Source organism: Rutidosis leptorrhynchoides, chromosome 7, assembly GCF_046630445.1.
Source record: "Rutidosis leptorrhynchoides isolate AG116_Rl617_1_P2 chromosome 7, CSIRO_AGI_Rlap_v1, whole genome shotgun sequence".
Taxonomy (NCBI): domain Eukaryota; kingdom Viridiplantae; phylum Streptophyta; class Magnoliopsida; order Asterales; family Asteraceae; genus Rutidosis; species Rutidosis leptorrhynchoides.
Genome location: NC_092339.1, coordinates 278611307 through 278636915, shown reverse-complemented (window position 1 = coordinate 278636915; position 25609 = coordinate 278611307). Strand labels below are relative to the sequence as shown.

The window sequence follows — 25609 nt, the reverse complement described above, 5'->3', positions numbered from 1 at the left end:
AAAGTTTAAACATAAAACGTCTTCTAATATCAAGACGACAACCGTCCATTTCTTAGAAACGGGTTTATGTTTCCCATTTCACAAATTTTTTTTTTCCTAAAATTTTGGAGTATTACCTGTTAGCTCTAGAATTTATTACTATATTATCTAATAGACAAAAATGGTGAATAGTAACTAGGGGTATTTTCGTTCTTTCATTTTTTTTTAATTCTGTCCTCACACTTTTTTCAAATATTCAAATCGACCCCCCAACCCGGGGTGTAAAGTGTCAAATAACCATTTTCATAAAAAAATCTTAAATAAACTTCACCTAAATATTCAACGGGTCATATCTTCTCGCTCGCAACGAGTTAAATTTTTCCGACAGCATCGTTAAACTCAAAATAATTTTAGGAACACAATGTCACTAACTATACGCAAAACGGACGCTTTTTAAAAACGCTGAATATTTGGGGTACTTTTCATACACGTTGATTTTGCGTTAAATTTTTAAAAGTCGATAATTACATAGCTAAATGCGGAGATGGACATATATTGTTAATTTAAAATAATATTTAAATCTTTCACGGGTTATACCTTTTAGTTCGACTCGAGTTGCGCTTCAATGACATCATTCTTTAGCCACGAAATAATTTTTTACAAACTAAACGCAATAAAATACATTGAAAACCAAACTCCCGACGTGAAGCGAGGCTTCAACAACTAGTTGATATAATTTGTAGATGTAAAAATCAGGGCTTCAGGCCTAGCAATAAGTACAAGCCCGTCATGAATAAAAATGGCGTACACGGGTGTGTATGTGAGTATAAATAAACTCCCTTCACCACTTTTTTCAAGTTTATTAATTTGTTGTGTTCTGCATACATTCGAGAGTCCCTATTTATACAGGTCATGTACAGCTAACTAAGAGCTATTTTAGGAGATAAAGCACAGGTGCTTTTTTCTGTACTATGTTCTATTCTTATGCTAGTTTGTTACACTATCTTTGACTATATACACGTGATACAATATTGACTAATAGGGTCCCGCAGTCGAATCGGGAGGTGATCGAACGTTGAGACTGGAGCGGAAATCTTCAAACAGTAATCTAGGAAGACCCTTGGTAAATATGTCGGCAATTTGGTAACGGGATGGTACATGTAGAACTCGAATTTGGCCCCGTGAGATCTTTTCCCTAATGAAGTGAATGTCGAGTTCAATATGTTTAGTACGTTGATGTTGTATCGGATTGCCCGCAGGGTAGATAGTGCTAACGTTATCGCAATATACAATCGTTGCTTTGTTGAGGGGATGATGAAGTTCGAGTAATAAGTTGGGTAACCAACAAGATTCTGAAACAACATTTGCTAACCCTCGGTACTCGGCTTCAGTGCTAGATCTTGAGATGGTTGGTTGGCGTTTAGATGACCATGAAACCAAGTTATCCCCTAGGTACACACAATATCCGGAAGTGGATCTCCGAGTGTCCGGACAGCCTGCCCAGTCGGCGTCGATATAAGAAACAAGTGAACTCGTATTCGACTTAGTCATATGTATTCCATAATCTATTGTGCCGCTGATGTAGCGCAAAATTTTCTTGAGAGCAGCCATATGAGTATCATGTGGGTGATGCATATGTTGACAAATCTGTTGAACCGCGTATGATATATCGGGTCGGGTAAACGTAAGATATTGTAAGGCGCCGACCAAACTTCTATAAAGAGTAAGGTCATCGTACACGTTCCCAATATTGCTGCTTAGTTTTGATTTAGTATCAACAGGAGTGGTAGCTTGTTTGCAATATGACATACTGGCTCGTTCTAGAATTTCTTTTGCATATTTCGATTGATTTAAGAATAGTCCATTGGGTGTACGAGTAACCGAGATGCCCATAAAATCACTAATGGGACCGAGATCTTTCATGGCAAATTCCGTTGAAAGATGACTCATGATCGTATGTCGTAGTGTGTCGGATGAAGTAACGAGAATGATATCATCGACATATAGGAGCAAATAAGCGACACTGTTACCCTTTTTGTGTAGTGACCCGAACTTTTCCATGTTTCTATATATTAAATGAAATTGATATTTACATGATTAAGTGTTTCCAACATGTTAAGCAATCAAACTTGTTAAGAATTGATTAATTGAAATAGGTTTCATGTAGACAATTGACCACCCAAGTTGACCGGTGATTCACGAACGTTAACACTTGTAAAAACTATATGATGACATATATATGGATATATATATATATATAGTTAACATGATATTATGATAAGTATGTATCTCATTAGGTATTTTAACAATGAGTTATATACATAAAAATGAGCATATTGAATTAAGAAACTCGAAAACGATATATATAACGATTATCGTTATATCAACGTCTTACTAATTACATATGAATCATATTAAGATATTGATACACTATGTTTAACATGATAAAATGATAATTAAGTATATCATTAAGTATGTTAACAATGAACTACATATGTAAAACAAGACTACTAACTTAATGATTTCGAAACGAGGCATATATGTAACGATTATCGTTGTAACGACATTTAATTGTATATATATCATATTAAGATATATTAATACATCATAATATCATGATAATATAATAATTTAACATCTCATTAGATATAATAAACATTGGGTTAACAACATTTAACAAGATCGTTAACTTAAAGGTTTCAAATCAACATTTACATGTAACGACTAACGATGACTTAACGACTCAGTTAAAATGTATATACATGTAGTGTTTTAATATGTATTCATACACTTTTGAAAGACTTCAAGACACTTATCAAAATACTTCTACTTAACAAAAATGCTTACAATTACATCCTCGTTCAGTGTCATCAACAATTCTACTCGTATGCACCCGTATTCGTACTCGTACAATACACAGCTTTTAGATGTATGTACTATTGGTATATACACTCCAATGATCAGCTCTTAGCAGCCCATGTGAGTTACCTAACACATGTTGAAACCATCATTTGGCAACTAGCATGAAATATCTCATAAAATTACAAAAATATGAGTAATCATTCATGACTTATTTACATGAAAACAAAATTACACATCCTTTATATCTAATCCATATACCAACGACCAAAAACACCTACAAACACTTTCATTCTTCAATTTTCTTCATCTAAGTGATCTCTCTCAAGTTCTATCTTCAAGTTCTAAGTGTTCTTCATAAATTCTATAAGTTCTAGTTTCATAAAATCAAGAATACTTCCAAGTTTGCTAGCTTACTTCCAATCTTGTAAAGTGATCATCCAACTTCAAGAAATCTTTCTTATTTACAGTAAGATATCTTTCTAATACAAGGTAATACTCATATTCAAACTTTGATTCAATTTCTATAACTATAACAATCTTATTTCGAGTGGAAATCTTACTTGAACTTGTTTTCGTGTCATGATTCTGCTTCAAGAACTTTCAAGCCATCCAATGATCCTTTGAAACTAGATCTATTTTTCTCATTTCCAGTAGGTTTATCCACAAAATCTGAGGTAGTAATGATGTTCATAACATCATTCGATTCATATATATAAAACTATCTTATTCGAAGGTTTAAACTTGAAATCACTAGAACATAGTTTAGTTAATTCTAAACTTGTTCGCAAACAAAAGTTAATCCTTCTAACTTAACTTTTAAAATCAACTAAACACATGTTCTATATCTATATGATATGCTAACTTAATGATTTAAAATCGGAAAAAACGAAAAACACCGTAAAACCGGATATACGCCGTTGTAGTAACACCGCGGGCTGTTTTGGGTTAGTTAATTAAAAACTATGATAAATTTTGATTTAAAAGTTGTTCTTCTGGGAAAATGATTTTTCTTATGAACATGAAACTATATCCAAAAATCATGGTTAAACTCAAAGTGGAAGTATGTTTTCCAAAATGGTCATCTAGACGTCGTTCTTTCAACTGAAATGACTACCTTTAAAAAAACGACTTGTAACTTGTAATTCCGACTATAAACTTATACTTTTTCTATCTATATTCATAAACTTAAGTTCAATATGAAACCATAGCAATTGGATTCACTCAAAACGGATTTAAAACGAAGAAGTTATGGGTAAAACAAGATTGGTTATTTTTGCTTGTTGTAGCTACGTGAAAATTGGTAACAAATCTATATTAATCATATCCTAGATAACTTATATTGTATTATACATGTATTCTAATATATTATGTAATCTTGGGATACCATAGACACGTATGCAAATGTTTTGACATATCATATCGACCCATCTATATATATTATTTGGAACAACTATAGACACTCTATATGCAGTAATGTTGGAGTTAGCTATACATGGTTGAGGTTGATTCCAAAAATATATATAGTTTGAGTTGTGAAATAGCCTGAGACATGTATACACTGGGTCATGGATTGATTCAAGATAATATATATCGATTTATTTCTATACATCTAATTATGGACAACTAGTTGTAGGTTACTAACAAGGACAGCTGACTTAATAAACTTAAAACAGTAAAACGTATTAAAAATGTTGTAAATATATTTTGAACATACTTTGATATATATGCACATATTTGTTATAGGTTCTGAATCGACCAGTGGCCAAGTCTTACTTCCCGACGAAGTAAAAATCTGTGAAAGTGAGTTATAGTCCCACTTTTAAAATCTAATATTTTGGGATGAGAATACATGCAGTTTTATAAATGTTTTACGAAATAGACACAAGTAAATGAAACTATATTATATGGGTGAATGATCGAAGCCGAATATGCCCCTTTTGCTTGGTAGCCTAAGAATTAGTAAACCGATCTACTAATTGATGTAAATCCTAAAGATAGATCTATTGGGCCTAACGAACCCCATCCAAAGTACCGGATGCTTTAGTACTTCGAATTCATTTTTATCATGTTCGAAGGATTTCCCGGAATGATAGGGGATATTCTCATATGCATCTTGTTAATGTCGGTTACCAGGTGTTCACCATATGTGTAGCGACCCGACCAAATCATCATTGACGGCGCCGTCTACTTAGGTCCCGTTACGTGGTCATAAGTCTTTAAAACAACGTTTGACCAAAAGATATGTCGCATTCATTTCAAATGTAAAGGTTGTTCAAGTTTACAAGAATAGTTCCACCACAAGTTACGATACAAAGTTTTAAGAACAAATGAAACTTATGCGACACAATTTAAAAGTATCCAAAAGACGCTCCATGTATGCATATATACTCGACATCCAATGCAAGTATCAAAATAATGAGCGGAAGCATGTATCATGTATCGTTCAAGGACCTGAGAAAAACATAGAAATCTGTCAACGAAAACGTTGGTGAAATCATAGGTTTAAGTAAGTAAGTACAAGTGAACCACAAGATTTGCATCAATGAAATAATAGTAATACATTCCAAAAGTTTGTTTCACGAGCACCCAATTATCAATGCTTAACATTTCCTTCCATTGAACCCCATCACTTAGTGCTAGAACATACACTGTTTCTCGAAAATATATTTCATTCGTAAACGGTAGCGAACCGTTTGAATGAGGGTTTGTCAAACCCATATGGATCCATACAACATAAGTTCTCGCTTACACCCGGCAAGTGTAACTAATGATAATCGAATTGAGGATTTTGTTCTAAACTCGTATGTAGAATGTTTGTTTTCCTGTACTTGTGTTCACTTAGTAAAGAAATGTTTATGTTTTCTCATCCCAAATGTAAGTTCAAAAAGAGTAAAAGTGGGACTATGATCTCACCTTGAGAGCGAGAGTTATAAAAGTACTTCAACAAGTAAATGCGTGCAAAGACAACGCTAGTCTTGACCTAAACATATAGGTTATATCAATAACGGTAAACACAAACGGTCAAAGATGTTCAATTAGTCCTATGGCTCGTTACGACTCGATTATGAAGCATGTGAGTCAAATTGTCAAGTTTCATGCAAGATACAAGTATAGAATCATGTTAGAAAGATTGCATAATTAATTTGGTTAAGTTTGACAAAAAGTCAAACTTGGTCAAAGTCAACGAAAAAGTCAACATGTTCGGGTCGGGTCCCGGACTATTTTTCTATGCTAAATATTCATATACAAGTATATTAAAACAAGTTTCATGTGAATCGGAGGTCCGTAGGTCATCAAACATTTCACGTGAAATGGGGCGAGGAGGTCAGAATCTGACCAGGCACATCTGCGCGCCGCGCGGGGATGGGGCGCGCCGCGCCACCATCTGTGCAGGTCTGTTTCTGTTTTTCCCAAGTATGCACGAGCCAAAATCAATTCTAACACAACAATTGACCCGCAAACACTTATAATGCCTATCATATATCGTTGGAAAGGTATTTTGACGAGGAATGCAACCAAACACATATCATCAATCAAACTTCCACTTATAACAACCAAAAACCGCAATTAAACATTCATAATCAAAGTTCAAGTTCCAAAAACGCATTTTATGATTCGGGCAACCAAATTACATGTATGTTATGCCGTTTCGAAGGTAATCAAACACACATTGCAACAAAACACTTAACAACAATATCTCATAGCATTTGACGCATCAAAAGTTCATGTAAAGCTCATCAAACCCTAATCCAAGTTCTCAAAATCATTAATCATGTTCTTGGAGTTTCCTTAATCAACCTATACATCAAAACGAAGCTAATGATACTAGTAACACTTTTAAAACATGCACTTTAACAATCTAACAACATTTGATCATCCAAAATCAAGGATTTAGCAAGTAATTTTCATATTGAACTAGTTACGCCAAAAACAACGAATCGAGCATACAAATTACATACACGACATCACAATGAGCCATAGACACTAATTAACAACTTTATAACTCAAAAATCTCAAGAACACATAAAATTAGTGATTTTAGAAAGTTACCCAAATGAGATGAAGTTGGTACCAAAATGAAGAGGATGAAGAGAGGATCACAAATATGTAGTTTATTTTGTTGTAAGCCTCCTAGATTGAATTTAGATGATGATTGAATGAATATGGTTTTTGGGTGTGTGTGTGTTCTTGCTAGAGAGAAAGAGAGAGATGGAGATGAAAATGAATGGGTGAAAGGGGTTTGACCCTTTGACCTAGTCAAGGGTTTGATCCCTTGTCAAGTTTAGTCCCTCAACTTTCGTTCGGGTGCGGGAATTACCTAAACGAGATAATTTAAAACGCGTATCAACGGGAGATGTTATAAACATATAACGGACTTTATATTAGTATAACGGAAAAGTAAATGGAAAAAGGCGGGATGTTACATTACCTACTCCTTAAAAGAAATTTCGTCCCGAAATTTAAGTAGGCGTAGTAGTCGTTGTTTCTTCCTCGAGATCTTGCGTTTCCGAATTCACGAATAGATGAGGATACTTCCTTTGCATTTGATCTTGTCTTTCCCAAGTAAACTCGGGTCCTCTTTTGGCATTCCAACGAACCTTGACAATCGGGATTCGGCTTTGTTTCAATGTCTTGACGGAGGTGTCCACCATTTCAACCGGTTCCTCCACAAAATGAAGTTTGTCATCAATAGTAAGTTCTTCGAGAGGGATGACGATTTCGGGTTCGGCAAGACACTTTTTCAAGTTAGATACATGGAAGGTAGGATGAACGGAGTTCAATTGAGGCGGAAGATCTAAACGATAAGCAACGGATCCAATACGCTCCAAGATTTCGAAAGGACCAATATACCGCGGATTTAGCTTCCCGCGTTTCCCAAAACGGATTACACCCTTCCAAGGTGCGACTTTTAACATTACTCGGTCACCGACTTGAAATTCAAGATCGTTGCGTCGTTTGTCGGTATAGCTCTTTTGACGACTTCGGGCCGTCCTAAGCCTATCCCGGATTTGAACGATTTTCTCGGTGGTTTCGTGAATGAGTTCGGGTCCGGTGATTTGCACGTCGCCTACCTCGGCCCAACAAAGAGGTGAACGACATTTGCGGCCATATAGCGCTTCAAAAGGTGCGGCTTTAATACTCGCGTGATAACTATTGTTGTAAGAGAACTCGGCGAGAGGTAGGTGCTTGTCCCAAGCTTTTCCGAAATCAACCACGCAAGCTCGTAACATGTCCTCTAAGGTTTGAATTGTACGTTCGCTTTGTCCATCGGTTTGAGGATGATATGCGGTGCTCATGTCTAAACGCGTTCCCAACGCTTCTTGCAATGTACGCCAAAATCTAGAAACGAAACGGCCATCTCGGTCGGAGATAATCGATAAAGGTACACCGTGTCGTGCTACGATCTCCTTAATGTAAAGTTGTGCAAGTTTCTCCATTTTGTCCGTTTCTTTCATGGCAAGGAAGTGTGCGGATTTGGTGAGACGGTCAACAATAACCCAAATGGTATCATAACCGCCCGTCGTTTTTGGTAGCTTGGTGATAAAATTCATCGTTATCCTTTCCCACTTCCATTGCGGGATCTCGGGTTGTTGAAGTAGTCCGGACGGTCTTTGGTGTTCGGCTTTGACTTTGGAACATGTCAAACACTTGGAAACATAAGTAGCTACGTCCCTTTTGATGTTCGGCCACCAATATAGTTGTTTAAGGTCGTGGTACATCTTATTGGCACCGGGGTGAATCGAGTATCGTGACTTATGGGCTTCATCTAAAATAAGGCTTCGTAGATCCCCATAACTAGACACCCAAATTCTTCCGGCGAAATATCGGAGTCCGGTTTCTTTAACTTCGAATCGAGAGGTGAGGACGTTCAAGTGTTCGAGAGAAATGTTTTCATCCTTGAGAGCCTCATCTTGGGCTACCCGAATTTGGCTATTAAGGTTTGTGTGGATGGTGATGTTTAAGGCTCGGACACGAAGAGGCACCGCTCTTTCTTTTTGACTTAAGGCATCGGCTACTACGTTTGCCTTCCCGGGATGGTAACGAAGCTCGCAATCGTAATCGTTCAAAGTTTCGATCCACCGTCGTTGTCTCATGTTTAGTTGCTTTTGATCGAAAATGTGTTGGAGGCTTTTGTGGTCGGTAAAGATAGTACTCTTGGTCCCGTAAAGATAGTGTCTCCACATTTTAAGTGCAAAGACAACGGCTCCGAGTTCGAGATCATGTGTCGTATAGTTTCGTTCATGAATTTTGAGTTGTCGAGAAGCATAAGCAATGACTTTCGTTCGTTGCATCAATACACACCCAAAACCATGTTTTGAGGCATCGCAATATACAACAAAGTCATCATTGCCTTCGGGAAGTGACAAGATAGGAGCGGTGGTTAGCTTCGTTTTCAAGATTTGGAATGCGGATTCATGTTCGGTCGCCCAAATGAATTTCTTTCCCTTGTGAGTCAATGCGGTTAGAGGACGTGCAACCAAAGAGAAATTTTCGATGAATCTACGATAGTACCCGGCGAGACCCAAAAATTGACGAATGTGAGTAGGAGTAGTAGGAGTCTCCCATTTGCTAATGGCTTCGATTTTCGTTGGATCGACTTTAATACCTTGGTCACTTACAACATGACCAAGAAATTGAACTTCCTTTAACCAAAATTCACACTTGGAGAATTTGGCATAGAGTTGTTCTTGTCTTAAAAGTTTAAGCACAAGTCGGAGATGTTGTTCGTGCTCTTCTTCATTTTTAGAATAGATCAATATGTCATCGATGAACACAATAACAAATTTATCGAGATATGGTTTGCACACGCGGTTCATAAGATCCATGAACACCGCCGGTGCGTTAGTGAGACCAAATGGCATGACAAGGAATTCATAACTACCATAACGAGTTCGGAAAGCGGTTTTGGAGACATCTTCCCCCTTAACCCTCAATTGATGATAACCCGAGCGGAGATCGATTTTCGAATATACACAAGACCCTTGTAGTTGATCAAAGAGGTCATCGATGCGAGGAAGAGGATATCGGTTCTTAACCGTCAATTTATTTAGTTCACGATAATCAATGCACATTCGTAGGGATCCGTCTTTCTTTTTAACAAACAAAATCGGAGCGCCCCAAGGTGAATGGCTAGGTTGGATAAAACCACGATCAAGTAGTTCTTGGATTTGACTTTGCAATTCTTGCATTTCAGATGGAGCGAGTCTATATGGTGCACGCGCTACGGGTGCGGCTCCCGGAATAAGATCGATTTGGAATTCAACCGGTCGATGAGGCGGAAGACCCGGCAATTCGTCGGGAAATACATCGGAATAGTCACTAACAATTGGCACATCATCGATGTGCTTCTCATCGGACTCGACTTTCTTAACGTGAGTAAGGATCGCAAAACAACCCTTACGGAGTAGTTTCCTAACTTTAATACACGAAACGAGGTTGAGTCCGGTGCAACTCTTATCGCCATAGACGATCAAAGGTTCACCATTCTCGATAGGAATTCGGATTGCGTTAAGATCACAAAGAATGTGAGATTTCGTTTTGACTAACCAATTCATACCGATTATTACATCAAAGCTTCCTAGTTCCATGGGTATCAAGTCAATTTCAAATTCCTTACCCAAAATGTTTAACGTACACCCCCGGTAATATGTGTTGGCACTTAATAGTTTCCCGTTAGCCACTTCAATGGTATAAGTGGTATCTAATGGAAGAGGTGGAGTGCTAAAAGAATGAGTCAAAGTCTTGGATACAAAGCATTTATCGGCACCCGAATCGAATAAGCAAGAGACATAAGAATTGTTGAGAAGAAACGTACCCGTGACTAGTTCAGTGTCATCCCGGGCTTCCTCGGTGTTGATGTTGAAAGCTTGGCCGCGCGTGTTGGGGTTATCTTTCTTCTTTGGGCATGCATTTCTATAATGACCCGTTTGACCACATTCGTAACAAGTGCCCGTCTTTGGTGCATTGGGCCACTTTCGAACAACGGGAGTGGCACTTTTACAATCGTTGGCCTTATGACCAACTCCTTGGCACCGGTGGCAAATTAACTTGCCACATTCACCAAAGTGATGTTTGTTGCATTTGTTGCAAAGAGGTAGGTTCCCGGCATAACCCCTCTTGCCGTCGGAAGTGAAAGATTTCTTAGCAAAGTTGTTGTTGCTTGATTGGGAGGGTTCCCACTTTCTTTTGTTGCCGCCCGATTTATCCTCGGCCTTAGGTGCCGGAACTACGATTTCGTCAACCGTTTCAATTAGTTGGCGAGCCATGTTCATAGCGGCTTGATGAGTAGTGGGTTTGGATGACATCACCCCTTGTTTGATGCTTTTTGGAAGACCGAGCATGTAGAGCTCAATCCTTTGAGATTCGGGGTTAACAAGATTAGGACACATCAAGGATAGTTCGGCGAAGCGTTGATTATAAGCTTTAAGATCGTTTCCGACCGCTTTCAAAGCTCTTAGTTCTTCCTCAAGCTTTCGGGTTTCTTCGCGCGGAAAATACTCAACAATCATCTTTTCCTTTAGATCGGCCCAAGAGAGGGCATGAGCTTCATCGGTACCCACCGATTGAACATAGGTGTTCCACCATGTTAGAGCAATTCCGGAGAAAGTGTGAGTGGAGTATTTGACCTTGTCTTGGTCCCGACAACCGCTTATGCTAAAGACGGCTTCCGTTTGCTCAAACCATCGGGTGAGCACGACCGGTCCCCCGGTTCCATCAAAAGTGTGAGGTTTGCACCCCATGAAAGCTTTATAGGAGCATCCCTCGTTTGAGTTTCCGGCTCCATTGTTGTTGTTGTTGTTGTTGTTGTTGTTGTGGTTGTTATTATTATTGTTGTTGGATGAGTGACCGGCCATGGCCGCATCTACGGCGGTAGCTATCATCCGTTCGAGAGCTTGTTCGGGAGTTTCATTGCGGCGTACACGACGAGGAGCCATTGTTCCTTCAAGATACAAGAATATCATTGATTAGTATTCTCAATAATACTAACCGTGATATAGAATAAAGATAAAGAGAAGTTTTTTTTTATTTTTATTTTTTTTTTTTTTTTCGACTCGCCTTAAATTCTTTATGTCATAATGCCGGAACGTTCATATGAGTCACCGTAATATAATCCCGGAAATTATATTACCCTGATTCATATGTGCATTCGACATCATTTCATATAGTCAAGGTGGCGCGTCAATCAAATTAAACAACGTGAGATTAAGATGAACTAAGAGTAGATATGAGTAGAAGCATTCGAGTATAAATGCACAAGTAGTCAAGTAATTCCTACTTCAAGTCTATATGCCGGTTGTAGTCTAGACTCACCAATGTACCCTATGACTCGAGGTTGACACTAATGAACTCTAAATCCCTACAACCAACGCTCTGATACCATCTGTAGCGACCCGACCAAATCATCATTGACGGCGCCGTCTACTTAGGTCCCGTTACGTGGTCATAAGTCTTTAAAACAACGTTTGACCAAAAGATATGTCGCATTCATTTCAAATGTAAAGGTTGTTCAAGTTTACAAGAATAGTTCCACCACAAGTTACGATACAAAGTTTTAAGAACAAATGAAACTTATGCGACACAATTTAAAAGTATCCAAAAGATGCTCCATGTATGCATATATACTCGACATCCAATGCAAGTATCAAAATAATGAGCGGAAGCATGTATCATGTATCGTTCAAGGACCTGAGAAAAACATAGAAATCTGTCAACGAAAACGTTGGTGAAATCATAGGTTTAAGTAAGTAAGTACAAGTGAACCACAAGATTTGCATCAATGAAATAATAGTAATACATTCCAAAAGTTTGTTTCACGAGCACCCAATTATCAATGCTTAACATTTCCTTCCATTGAACCCCATCACTTAGTGCTAGAACATACACTGTTTCTCGAAAATATATTTCATTCGTAAACGGTAGCGAACCGTTTGAATGAGGGTTTGTCAAACCCATATGGATCCATACAACATAAGTTCTCGCTTACACCCGGCAAGTGTAACTAATGATAATCGAATTGAGGATTTTGTTCTAAACTCGTATGTAGAATGTTTGTTTTCCTGTACTTGTGTTCACTTAGTAAAGAAATGTTTATGTTTTCTCATCCCAAATGTAAGTTCAAAAAGAGTAAAAGTGGGACTATGATCTCACCTTGAGAGCGAGAGTTATAAAAGTACTTCAACAAGTAAATGCGTGCAAAGACAACGCTAGTCTTGACCTAAACATATAGGTTATATCAATAACGGTAAACACAAACGGTCAAAGATGTTCAATTAGTCCTATGGCTCGTTACGACTCGATTATGAAGCATGTGAGTCAAATTGTCAAGTTTCATGCAAGATACAAGTATAGAATCATGTTAGAAAGATTGCATAATTAATTTGGTTAAGTTTGACAAAAAGTCAAACTTGGTCAAAGTCAACGAAAAAGTCAACATGTTCGGGTCGGGTCCCGGACTATTTTTCTATGCTAAATATTCATATACAAGTATATTAAAACAAGTTTCATGTGAATCGGAGGTCCGTAGGTCATCAAACGTTTCACGTGAAATGGGGCGAGGAGGTCAGAATCTGACCAGGCACATCTGCGCGCCGCGCGGGGATGGGGCGCGCCGCGCCACCATCTGTGCAGGTCTGTTTCTGTTTTTCCCAAGTATGCACGAGCCAAAATCAATTCTAACACAACAATTGACCCGCAAACACTTATAATGCCTATCATATATCGTTGGAAAGGTATTTTGACGAGGAATGCAACCAAACACATATCATCAATCAAACTTCCACTTATAACAACCAAAAACCGCAATTAAACATTCATAATCAAAGTTCAAGTTCCAAAAACGCATTTTATGATTCGGGCAACCAAATTACATGTATGTTATGCCGTTTCGAAGGTAATCAAACACACATTGCAACAAAACACTTAACAACAATATCTCATAGCATTTAACGCATCAAAAGTTCATGTAAAGCTCATCAAACCCTAATCCAAGTTCTCAAAATCATTAATCATGTTCTTGGAGTTTCCTTAATCAACCTATACATCAAAACGAAGCTAATGATACTAGTAACACTTTTAAAACATGCACTTTAACAATCTAACAACATTTGATCATCCAAAATCAAGGATTTAGCAAGTAATTTTCATATTGAACTAGTTACGCCAAAAACAACGAATCGAGCATACAAATTACATACACAACATCACAATGAGCCATAGACACTAATTAACAACTTTATAACTCAAAAATCTCAAGAACACATAAAATTAGTGATTTTAGAAAGTTACCCAAATGAGATGAAGTTGGTACCAAAATGAAGAGGATGAAGAGAGGATCACAAATATGTAGTTTATTTTGTTGTAAGCCTCCTAGATCGAATTTAGATGATGATTGAATGAATATGGTTTTTGGGTGTGTGTGTTCTTGCTAGAGAGAAAGAGAGAGATGGAGATGAAAATGAATGGGTGAAAGGGGTTTGACCCTTTGACCTAGTCAAGGGTTTGATCCCTTGTCAAGTTTAGTCCCTCAACTTTCGTTCGGGTGCGGGAATTACCTAAACGAGATAATTTAAAACGCGTATCAACGGGAGATGTTATAAACATATAACGGACTTTATATTAGTATAACGGAAAAGTAAATGGAAAAAGGCGGGATGTTACAATATGAATAATTTTTATCTCTATGTATGGGATGTATATTGAAATATGAAATCTTGTGGTCTATTATTATGATTTGATAATATATAGGTTAAACCTATAACTCACCAACATTTTTGTTGACGTTTTAAGCATGTTTATTCTCAGGTGATTATTAAGAGCTTTCGCTGTTGCATACTAAAATAAGGAAAAGATTTGGAGTCCATGCTTGTATGATATTATGTAAAAACTGCATTCAAGAAACTTATTTTTGATGTAATATATTCTTATTGTAAACCATTATGTAATGGTCGTGTGTAAACGGTATATTTTAGATTATCATTATTTGATAATCTACGTAATGCTTTTTAAACCTTTATAGATAAAATAAAGGTTATGGTTGTTTTAAAAATGAATGTAGTCTTTGAAAAACATCTCATATAGAGGTCAAAACCTCGTGACGAAATCAATTAATATGAAACGTTTATAATCAATATGAACGGGACATTTCAGTTGGTATCCGAGCGTTGGTTTTAGAGAACCAGAAAATTGCATTAGTGTGTCTTACCGAGTTTGTTAGGATGCATTAGCGAGTCTGGACTTCGACCGTGTTTTTCTTCAAAAATGATTGTTTAACATTTTTTTGTTGGAAACTATATATTATTAACATGTAAATATTATGTGATATATGAATCTCTTAACGTGTTTGATATTGTGTGATAGATGTCTACCTCTAGTACAAATCCCATTGATTCAACTAATAATAATGAAGAGTCGAATATATTTTGGGAAGATTCACAAATTCCCGAAGAGGAAACGGAAGAGGAGGAACTGAAAGAGGAGGAACCGGAAGAAGAGGAACCAGAAGAGGAGGAATCGGAAGAGGAGGAACCAGAAGAAGAAGAGGTTTCGGAGGAAGAAATATTGATACCTATAGTAAATCGATTTAATAAAAGAAAATCCTCAACCAACGGACCAAAGTTAATAATGGTCAATGGTGTTTCCGCCGAGGAAGCAAAATATTGGGAAGATTACCAATTTTTCGATGAATCGAATCCCGATGAGGATTCCGATGATGTTATAGAAATTACCTCGACCCAATTTAATAAAGCGAAAGAAAATAATAAGGGAAAAGGTATAAAAATAGAGAAACCCGATTCCTACCCCGATGAACTTTATATGTATCAACAATATCCGTATTTCCTAAAATGTAACAATGACCTGGGAACCTCTAAACCACCAGGTTTTTCTAAACCATTATGGAAAATGACGGCTCGTATTAGAGGAACACCATATATTCCTAGAAAATTAGGAAAACGAACCAAGTCCAAAGAAGAAGAAACCAGTGATTCAGATTAGAAGGTTGTAATCATGTTGTGTATTATATGTATTGTAGTGTGCTTGTACTTTTATGTTCTATGTAAAAATTGCTTGTATTGTTTGTTAATTATCTTTTACGAATCTAATCCTTGTCGATTTTACAGTATAAAAACAAAATGGACGTTAAGGGTGGACAACCGAATATTTTAGAAGACCTACCAGAGGATATGATTGAGGAAATCTTGTCTAGAGTCGGTCAGAATTCATCAGCACATTTAGTTATGGCGAAATTAACTTGTCAAACATTTGAAAGACTTTCCAGAAATGCCTTAGTTTATAAAAGGCTTTCCTTTGATAGGTGGGGTATATCACATTAGGGAGACCGTAAGTTACACCGTGTTTTCTTTAAAGCGTTAAATGCGGGGAACCCAAATGCAATTTTACGCTACGGGTTAAGAACCTATTTTGACTCAACATATCCCAACATAGGATTTCATGAATTAGAAAGAGCTTCTAACATGCAACATAAAGAAGCATGTTATGCTTACGGGTTAGTGATGTTCGCTTCTTACCAAAGTGAGAAAAAGAACATTGGATTGCAACTTTTAAATAAAACCTTCCCACAAGTGATGAATTCAGTAGTTGGGGTGAGAAACAAGGTTTTTAGATTATTACGGGGTTGTTGGACATTACAAAACCCTCGTCCTTTTGACGACATTACAACATGCTGCCTAGCCAATGGTCATAACGGTTATTTTCCACAAGACCAAGGATGGGAAGTCGTCTTAGTAAAACCAGAATGCATGACTTGTTTCTGGACTTATGAATTACGTATCTTTATTTCCTTTGCTGAACAACTTGCGTATTAACTAGATTTATCTTCAAAACTGTCCTATATCAAAGTGTACTATATTTCATGTTATATGTAATATAGCGATGTTGTAAGTTTGAAGAATATTTATATGTGATATATTATTATAATCAGATTTTCATATGGAATTGTAGTAGTTGAATTGTATATTAGCTACTAAGTATGAACTTAACGGGTAGGTAGTACCCGAATTTAAACTTATAAAACGCTAATATGAAGAAAATGCTTTTATAAATGAGTTCATATTATGCTACGAAATATTATTGACTACTCTTAATATTCTGTATGATTAACTCGATTCAGTTGGCTATTTTGAAGGAAATGGCACCGACTACTCGACACACCATGAATATGAGCGAAGAGGAATTTCGTACCTTTCTTGCTGCAAACATAGCCGCAGTACAGGTTGCGCTACATACCAACAATAACTTTGAATCTAGCAATGCAGCTAACGGCGCAAGAAATCGTGTAGGATGCTCCTACAAAGAATTCACTGCCTGCAAACCTTTAGAATTTGATGGAACCGAAGGACCAATTGGATTGAAACGGTGGACCGAGAAAGTCGAATCGGTGTTTGCCATAAGTAAGTGTACTGAAGAGGACAAAGTTAAGTACGCTACGCATACCTTCACAGGTACTGCGTTAATGTGGTGGAACACATATCTTGAACAGGTAGGACAAAATGCTGCTTACGCACTACCGTGGTCGGCATTCAAGAAATTGATGAACGAGCAGTACCATCCTAGAAACGAAGTCAATAAACTCAAGGCAGAACTTAGAGAGTTACGAACAAAAGGGTTCGACGTTACCACATATGAATGACGATTCACGGAGTTGTGCCTATTGTGTCCGGGAGCATTCGAAGATGAAGAAGAGAAGATCGGCGCGTTTGTAAAAGGGTTACCAGTAAGGATTCAAGAAGATGTAAGTTCACACGAGCCCGCTTCTATACAGAAGGCAAGTCGAATGGCTCATAAACTCATAAATCAGATTGAGGGAAGAATTAAAGAGCAGGCGGCCGAAGAAGCTAACACGAAACAACTCAAGAGGAAGTGGGAGGAAAACGGTGACAAGAGTCACCAGTACAACAACAACAATAATTACAACCACAATCGCAACAACTATCCCAACAACCGCAATAACAATCGCAACAATAACCGCAATCCTAACAATAACTACAACAAACATCCCAACAACAACAACAACTACAACAACCGTTTCAACAACAATAACAATTCCAACAACAACCTCAATAACAACAACGGCAACAAAAACCAAAAACAGTCATGTCATAGGTGTGAAGAAAATCATCAGGGGTTTTGCACGACAATTTGCAACAGGTGTAAAAGAAATGGTCATAGCGCGATAAAGTGTGAGGTCTACGGACCAAAGTTTAACAAAACTAAAGGAACAAATAATGTCGGAACAAGTAATGCCGAAACGAATAGTGTCGAAGCAAGTAATACCAACGCTGTTTGTTATAAATGTGGAAAACCGGGCCACATTATTAGAAATTGCCCGAATCAGGGGAATACTAATGGGCAGGGCCGTGGAAGAGTTTTCAATATTAATGCGGCAGAAGCACAGGAAGACCCGGAGCTTGTTACGGGTACGTTTCTTATTGACGACAAAATCTGCTTATGTTTTATTTGATTCGGGTGCGGATAGAAGCTATATGAGTAGAGAATTTTGTGCTAAATTAAGTTGCTCATTGACGCCTTTGGATAGTAAATTTTTACTCGAATTAGCAAACGGTAAATTAATTTCAGCAGATAATATATGTTGGGAGAGCGAAACGTTTAAAATTGATTTAATACCAGTCGAGTTAGGGAGTTTTGATGTAATAATTGGCATGGACTGGTTGAAAAAGGTGAGGTCTACGGTCGTTTGTTACAAAAATGCGATTCGCATTATGCGTGAAAAAGGAAAACCTTTAATGGTGTACGGAGAAAAGAACAACGCGAAATCAAATCTTATTAGTAGTTTGTAGGCGCAAAAACTAATAAGAAAAGGTTGTTACGTCATTCTAGCACACATCGAGGAAGTTAAACCTGAAGAAAAGAACATCAGTGATGTTCCCGTCGCAAAAGAATTTCCCGATGTATTTCCGAAATAATTACCGGGATTACCCCCACATCAATCCGTTGAATTTCAAATAGACCTTGTACCAGGAGCTGCACCAATATCTCGTGCTCCATACAGACTCGCACCCAACGAAATGAAAGAATTACAAAGTCAGTTACAGGAACTTTTAGAGCGTGGTTTCATTCGACCAAGCACATCACCATGGGGAGCTCCTGTTTTGTTTTTCAAGAAGAAAGAATGGTATATTCAGGTTGTGTATCGACTACCGAGAGTTGAACAAACTTACCATCAAGAACTGCTACCCACTACCGAGAATCTATGACTTATTTGATCAACTACAAGGTTCGTCAGTTTATTCGAAGGTCGATTTATGTTATGGATATCATCAAATGTGGGTGAAGGAGGATGAAATACCAAAGACTGCTTTTAGGACGCGTTACGGTCATTAAGAGTTTATGGTTATGCCGTTTGGATTGACTAACACACCAGCTGTGTTCATGGACCTCATGAACCGAGTGTGTGGGCCATATCTTGACAAGTTTTCATTGTTTTCATCGATGACATACTTATTTACTCAAAGAATGATCAAGAGCACGAAGAACATTTGAGAAAAGTGCTAGAGTTGCTGAGAAAAGAAAAACTGTACGCTAAGTTTTCAAAGTGTGCATTTTGGTTGGAAGAAGTTCAATTCCTCGGTCACATAGTGAACAAAGAAGGTATTCAGGTGGATCCAGCAAAGATTGAAACCGTTGAAAAGTGGAAAACCCCGAAAACTCCGAAACACATACGCCGGTTTTTAGGACTAGCTGGTTACTACAGAAGGTTCATCCAAGACTTTTCCAGAATAGCAAAACCCTTGACTGCATTAACGCATAAAGGGAAGAAATTTGAATGGAAAGATGAACAAGAGAAAGCATTTCAATTGTTAAAGAAAAAGTTAACTACGACACCTATATTGTCATTACCTGAAGGGAATGATGATTTTGTGATATATTCTGACGCCTCAAAGCAAGGTCTCGGTTGTGTATTAATGCAACGAACGAAAATAATTGCTTATGCGTCTAGACAATTGAAGATTCACGAACAGAATTATACGACGCATGATTTGAAATTATGCGCTGTTGTTTTTGCATTAAAGACTTGGAGGCACTACTTATATGGGGTCAAAAGTATTATATATACCGACCACAAAAGTCTTCAACACATATTTAATCAGAAACAACTGAATATGAGGCAGCGTAGGTGGATTGAATTGTTGAATGATTACGACTTTGAGATTCGTTACCACCCGGGAAAGGCAAATGTGGTAGCTGACGCCTTGAGTAGAAAGGATAGAGAACCCATTCGAGTAAAAGCTATGAATATAATGATTCACACTAACCTTACTACTCAAATAAAGGAGGCGCAACAAGGAGTTTTAAAAGAGGGAAATTTAAAGGATGAAATACTCAAAGGATCGGAGAAGCATCTTAATATTCGGGAAGATGGAACCCGGTATAGGGCTGAAAGAATTTGGGTGCCAAAATTTGGAGATATGAGAGAAATGGTACTTAGAGAAGCTCATAAAACTAGATACTCAATACATCCTAGAACGGGGAAGATGTACAAGGATCTCAAGAAACATTTTTGGTGGCCAGGTATGAAAGCCGATATTGCTAAATACATAGGGGAATGTTTGACGTGTTCTAAGGTCAAAGCGGAGCATCAGAAACCATCAGGTCTACTTCAACAACCCGAAATCCCGGAATGGAAATGGGAAAACATTACCATGGATTTCATCACTAAATTGCCAAGGACTGCAAGTGGTTTTGATGCTATTTGAGTAATAGTTAATCGTCTCACAAAATCAGCACACTTCCTGCCAATAAGAGAAGATGAAAAGATGGAGAAGTTAGCATGAGTGTATTTGAAGGAAGTCGTCTCCAGACATGGAATACCAATCTCTATTATCTCTGATAGGGATGGCAGATTTATTTCAAGATTCTGGCAGACATTACAGCAAGCATTAGGAACTTGTCTAGACATGAGTACTGCCTATCATCCACAAACTGATGGGCAGAGCGAATAGACGGTACAAATGCTTGAAGACATGCTACGAGCATGTGTTATTGATTTCGGAAACAGTTGGGATCGACATCTACCGTTAGCAGAATTTTCCTACAACAACAGCTACCATTCAAGCATTGAGATGGCGCCGTTTAAAGCACTTTATGGTAGAAAGTGCAGATCTCCGATTTGTTGGAGTGAAGTGGGGGATAGACAGATTACGGGTCCGGAGATAATACAAGAAACTACGGAGAAGATCATCCAAATTCAACAACGGTTGAAAACCAACCAAAGTCGACAAAAGAGCTACACCGACATTAAAAGAAAAGATATAGAATTTGAAATTGGAGAGATGGTCATGCTTAAGGTTGCACCTTGAAAAGGCGTTGTTCGATTTGGTAAACGAGGGAAATTAAATCCAAGGTATATTGGACCATTCAAGATTATTGATCGTGTCGGACCAGTAGCTTACCAACTTGAGTTACCTCAACAACTCGCGGCTGTACATAACACTTTCCACGTCTCAAATTTGAAGAAATGTTTGGCTAAAGAAGATCTCACTATTCCGTTAGACGAAATTCATTGAGGAACCCGTCGAAATAATGGATCGTGAGGTTAAAAGACTTAAAAAAACAAGATATCAATTGTTAAGGTTCGATGGAATACTCGTAGAGGACCCGAGTTCACCTGGGAACGAGAAGATCAGATGAAGAAGAAATACCCGCACTTATTTCCAGAAGATACGTCAACACCTCCAACTGCTTAAAATTTCGGGACGAAATTTATTTAACGGGTAGGTACTGTAGTGACCCGAACTTTTCCATGTTTATATATATTAAATGAAATTGATATTTACATGATTAAGTGTTTTCAACATGTTAAGAAATCAAACTTGTTAAGACTTGATTAATTGAAATAGGTTTCATGTAGACAATTGACCACCCAAGTTGACCGGTGATTCACGAACGTTAACACTTATAAAAACTATATGATGACATATATATATATATATATATATATATATATATATATATATATATATATATATATATATATAGTTAACATGATATTATGATAAGTATGTATCTCATTAGGTATTTTAACAATGAGTTATATACATAAAAATGAGCCTATTGAATTAAGAAACTCAAAAACGATATATATAACGATTATCGTTATATCAACGTCTTACTAATTACATATGAATCATATTAAGATATTGATACACTATGTTTAACATGATAAAATGATAATTAAGTATATCATTAAGTATGTTAACAATGAACTACATATGTAAAACAAGACTACTAACTTAATGATTTCGAAACGAGGCATATATGTAACGATTATCGTTGTAACGACATTTAATTGTATATATATCATATTAAGATATATTAATACATCATAATATTATGATAATATAATAATTTAACATCTCATTAGATATAATAAACATTGGGTTAACAACATTTAACAAGATCGTTAACTTAAAGGTTTCAAATCAACATTTACATGTAACGACTAACGATGACTTAACGACTCAGTTAAAATGTATATACATGTAGTGTTTTAATATGTATTCATACACTTTTGAAAGACTTCAAGACACTTATCAAAATACTTCTACTTAACAAAAATGCTCACAATTACATCCTCGTTCAGTGTCATCAACAATTCTACTCGTATGCACCCGTATTCGTACTCTTACAATACACAGCTTTTAGATGTATGTACTATTAGTATATACACTCTAATGATCAGCTCTTAGTAGCCCATGTGAGTCACCTAACACATGTGGGAACCATCATTTGGAAACTAGCATGAAATATCTCATAAAATTACAAAAATATTAGTAATCATTCATGACTTATTTACATGAAAACAAAATTACACATCCTTTATATCTAATCCATATACCAACGACCAAAAATACCTACAAACACTTTCATTCTTCAATTTTCTTCATCTAAGTGATCTCTCTCAAGTTCTATCTTCAAGTTCTAAGTGTTCTTCATAAATTCTATAAGTTCTAGTTTCATAAAATCAAGAATACTTCCAAGTTTGCTAGCTTACTTCCAATCTTGTAAAGTGATCATCCAACTTCAAGAAATCTTTCTTATTTACAGTAAGATATCTTTATAATACAATTTAATACTCATATTCAAACTTTGATTCAATTTCTATAACTATAACAATCTTATTTCGAGTGAAAATCTTACTTGAACTTGTTTTCGTGTCATGATTCTGCTTCAAGAACTTCCAAGCCATCCAAGGATCCTTTGAAGCTAGATCTATTTTTCTCATTTCCAGTAGGTTTATCTACAAAACCTGAGGTAGTAATAATGTTCATAACATCATTCAATTCATATATATAAAACTACCTTATTCGAAGGTTTAAACTTGAAATCACTAGAACATAGTTTAGTTAATTCTAAACTTGTTCGCAAACAAAAGTTAATCTTTCTAACTTGACTTTTAAAATCAACTAAACACATGTTTTATATCTATATGATATGCTAACTTAATGATTTAAAGCCGAAAAACACGAAAAACACCGTAAAACCGGATATACGCCGTTGTAGTAACACCGCGGGCTGTTTTGGGTTAGTTAATTAAAAACTATGATAAATTTTGATTTAAAAGTTGTTCTTCTGGGAAAATGATTTTTCTTATGAACATGAAACTATATCAAAAAATCATGGTTAAACTCAAAGTGGAAGCATGTTTTCCAAAATGGTCATCTAGACGTCGTTCTTTCGACTGAAATGACTACCTTTACAAAAACGACTTGTAACCTGTAATTCCGACTATAAACTTATAATTTTTCTATATAGATTCATAAACTTAAGTTCAATATGAAACCATAGCAATTGGATTCACTCAAAACGGATTTAAAACGAAGAAGTTATGGGTAAAACAAGATTGGTTATTTTTGCTTGTTGTAGCTACGTGAAAATTGGTAACAAATCTATATTAATCATATCCTAGCTAACTTATATTGTATTATACATGTATTCTAATATATTATGTAATCTTGGGATACCATAGACACGTATGCAAATGTTTTGACATATCATATCGACCCATATATATATATATATATATATATATATATATATATATATATATATATATATATATATTATTTGGAACAACCATAGACACTCTATATGCAGTAATGTTGGAGTTAGCTATACAGGGTTGAGGTTGATTCCAAATATATATATAGTTTGAGTTGTGATCTAGCCTGAGACATGTATACACTGGGTCGTGGATTGATTCAAGATAATATATATCGATTTATTTCTATACATCTAATTATGGACAACTAGTTGTAGGTTACTAACAAGGACAGCTGACTTAATAAACTTAAAACAGTAAAACGTATTAAAAATGTTGTAAATATATTTTGAACATACTTTGATATATATGCACATATTTGTTATAGGTTCTGAATCGACCAGTGGCCAAGTCTTACTTCCCGACGAAGTAAAAAATCTGTGAAAGTGAGTTATAGTCCCACTTTTAAAATCTAATTTTTTGGGATGAGAATACATGCAGTTTTATAAATGTTTTACGAAATAGACACAAGTAAATGAAACTACATTATATGGGTGAATGATCGAAGCCGAATATGCCCCTTTTGCTTGGTAGCCTAAGAATTAGTAAACCGATCTACTAATTGACGCGAATCCTAAAGATAGATCTATTGGGCCTAACGAACCCCATCCAAAGTACCGGATGCTTTAGTACTTCGAATTCATTTTTATCATGTCCGAAGAATTTCCCGGAATGATAGGGGATATTCTTATATGCATCTTGTTAATGTCGGTTACCAGGTGTTCACCATATGAATGATTTTTATCTCTATGTATGGGATGTATATTGAAATATGAAATCTTGTGGTCTATTATTATGATTTGATAATATATAGGTTAAACCTATAACTCACCAACATTTTTGTTGACGTTTTAAACATGTTTATTCTCAGGTGATTATTAAGAGCTTCCGCTGTTGCATACTAAAATAAGGACAAGATTTGGAGTCCATGCTTGTATGATATTATGTAAAAACTGCATTCAAGAAACTTATTTTTGATGTAATATATTCTTATTGTAAACCATTATGTAATGGTCGTGTGTAAACGATATATTTTAGATTATCATTATTTGATAATCTACGTAATGCTTTTTAAACCTTTATAGATAAAATAAAGGTTATGGTTGTTTTAAAAATGAATGTAGTCTTTGAAAAACGTCTCATATAGAGGTCAAAATCTCGCGACGAAATCAATTAATATGGAACGTTTATAATCAATATGAACGGGACATTTCATTTTGTACACAAAACGTGAATGATAACAAAGACTATGCTTGAAACCTATGGTGAACACAAATGTAGCAAAGCATTGGTACCATGCTCGTGGAGCTTGTTTGAGACCGTAAAGAGACTTTGTGATGCCCCGTACAAAACCATCGTGTACGAATCATCAACAACAGGATCATTACAAGGTCAAATACTATATGCGTTTTCAAAATAAGTTAGCATTCATGAATAAAGGTGACGTTTTAACCAACGTCAAATGTTTAACAACCAAAGTATGCTTCTACGAATAGCAAGCAATAATAGTACGTGACCCATAGGTCGTTACAAATACATCATTTGAAAAGTAATACAGTTTGAATGCAAGATAAAATGTTTCATGCGATGACATCTCTATTAAGCGCAGCGGGTGTCTACAAAGCACGACTAGTACAGCGGAAGCAAGCAAACCTTAAGCTGAAAGGACCCGCCCTAATCCATCTGGATGAA

The 25609-nt window shown here is 36.4% G+C and overlaps 1 protein-coding gene across 1 annotated transcript; it reads right to left on the bottom strand.

Moving 5' to 3' along the window:
• Positions 1-1014: 1014 nt before the first annotated feature.
• Positions 1015-1929, bottom strand: LOC139860037 (uncharacterized mitochondrial protein AtMg00810-like). The gene has a single exon (XM_071848811.1). The coding sequence runs from the start codon at positions 1927-1929 to the stop codon at positions 1015-1017; it is 915 nt and encodes a 304-aa protein (XP_071704912.1).
• Positions 1930-25609: the final 23680 nt, after the last annotated feature.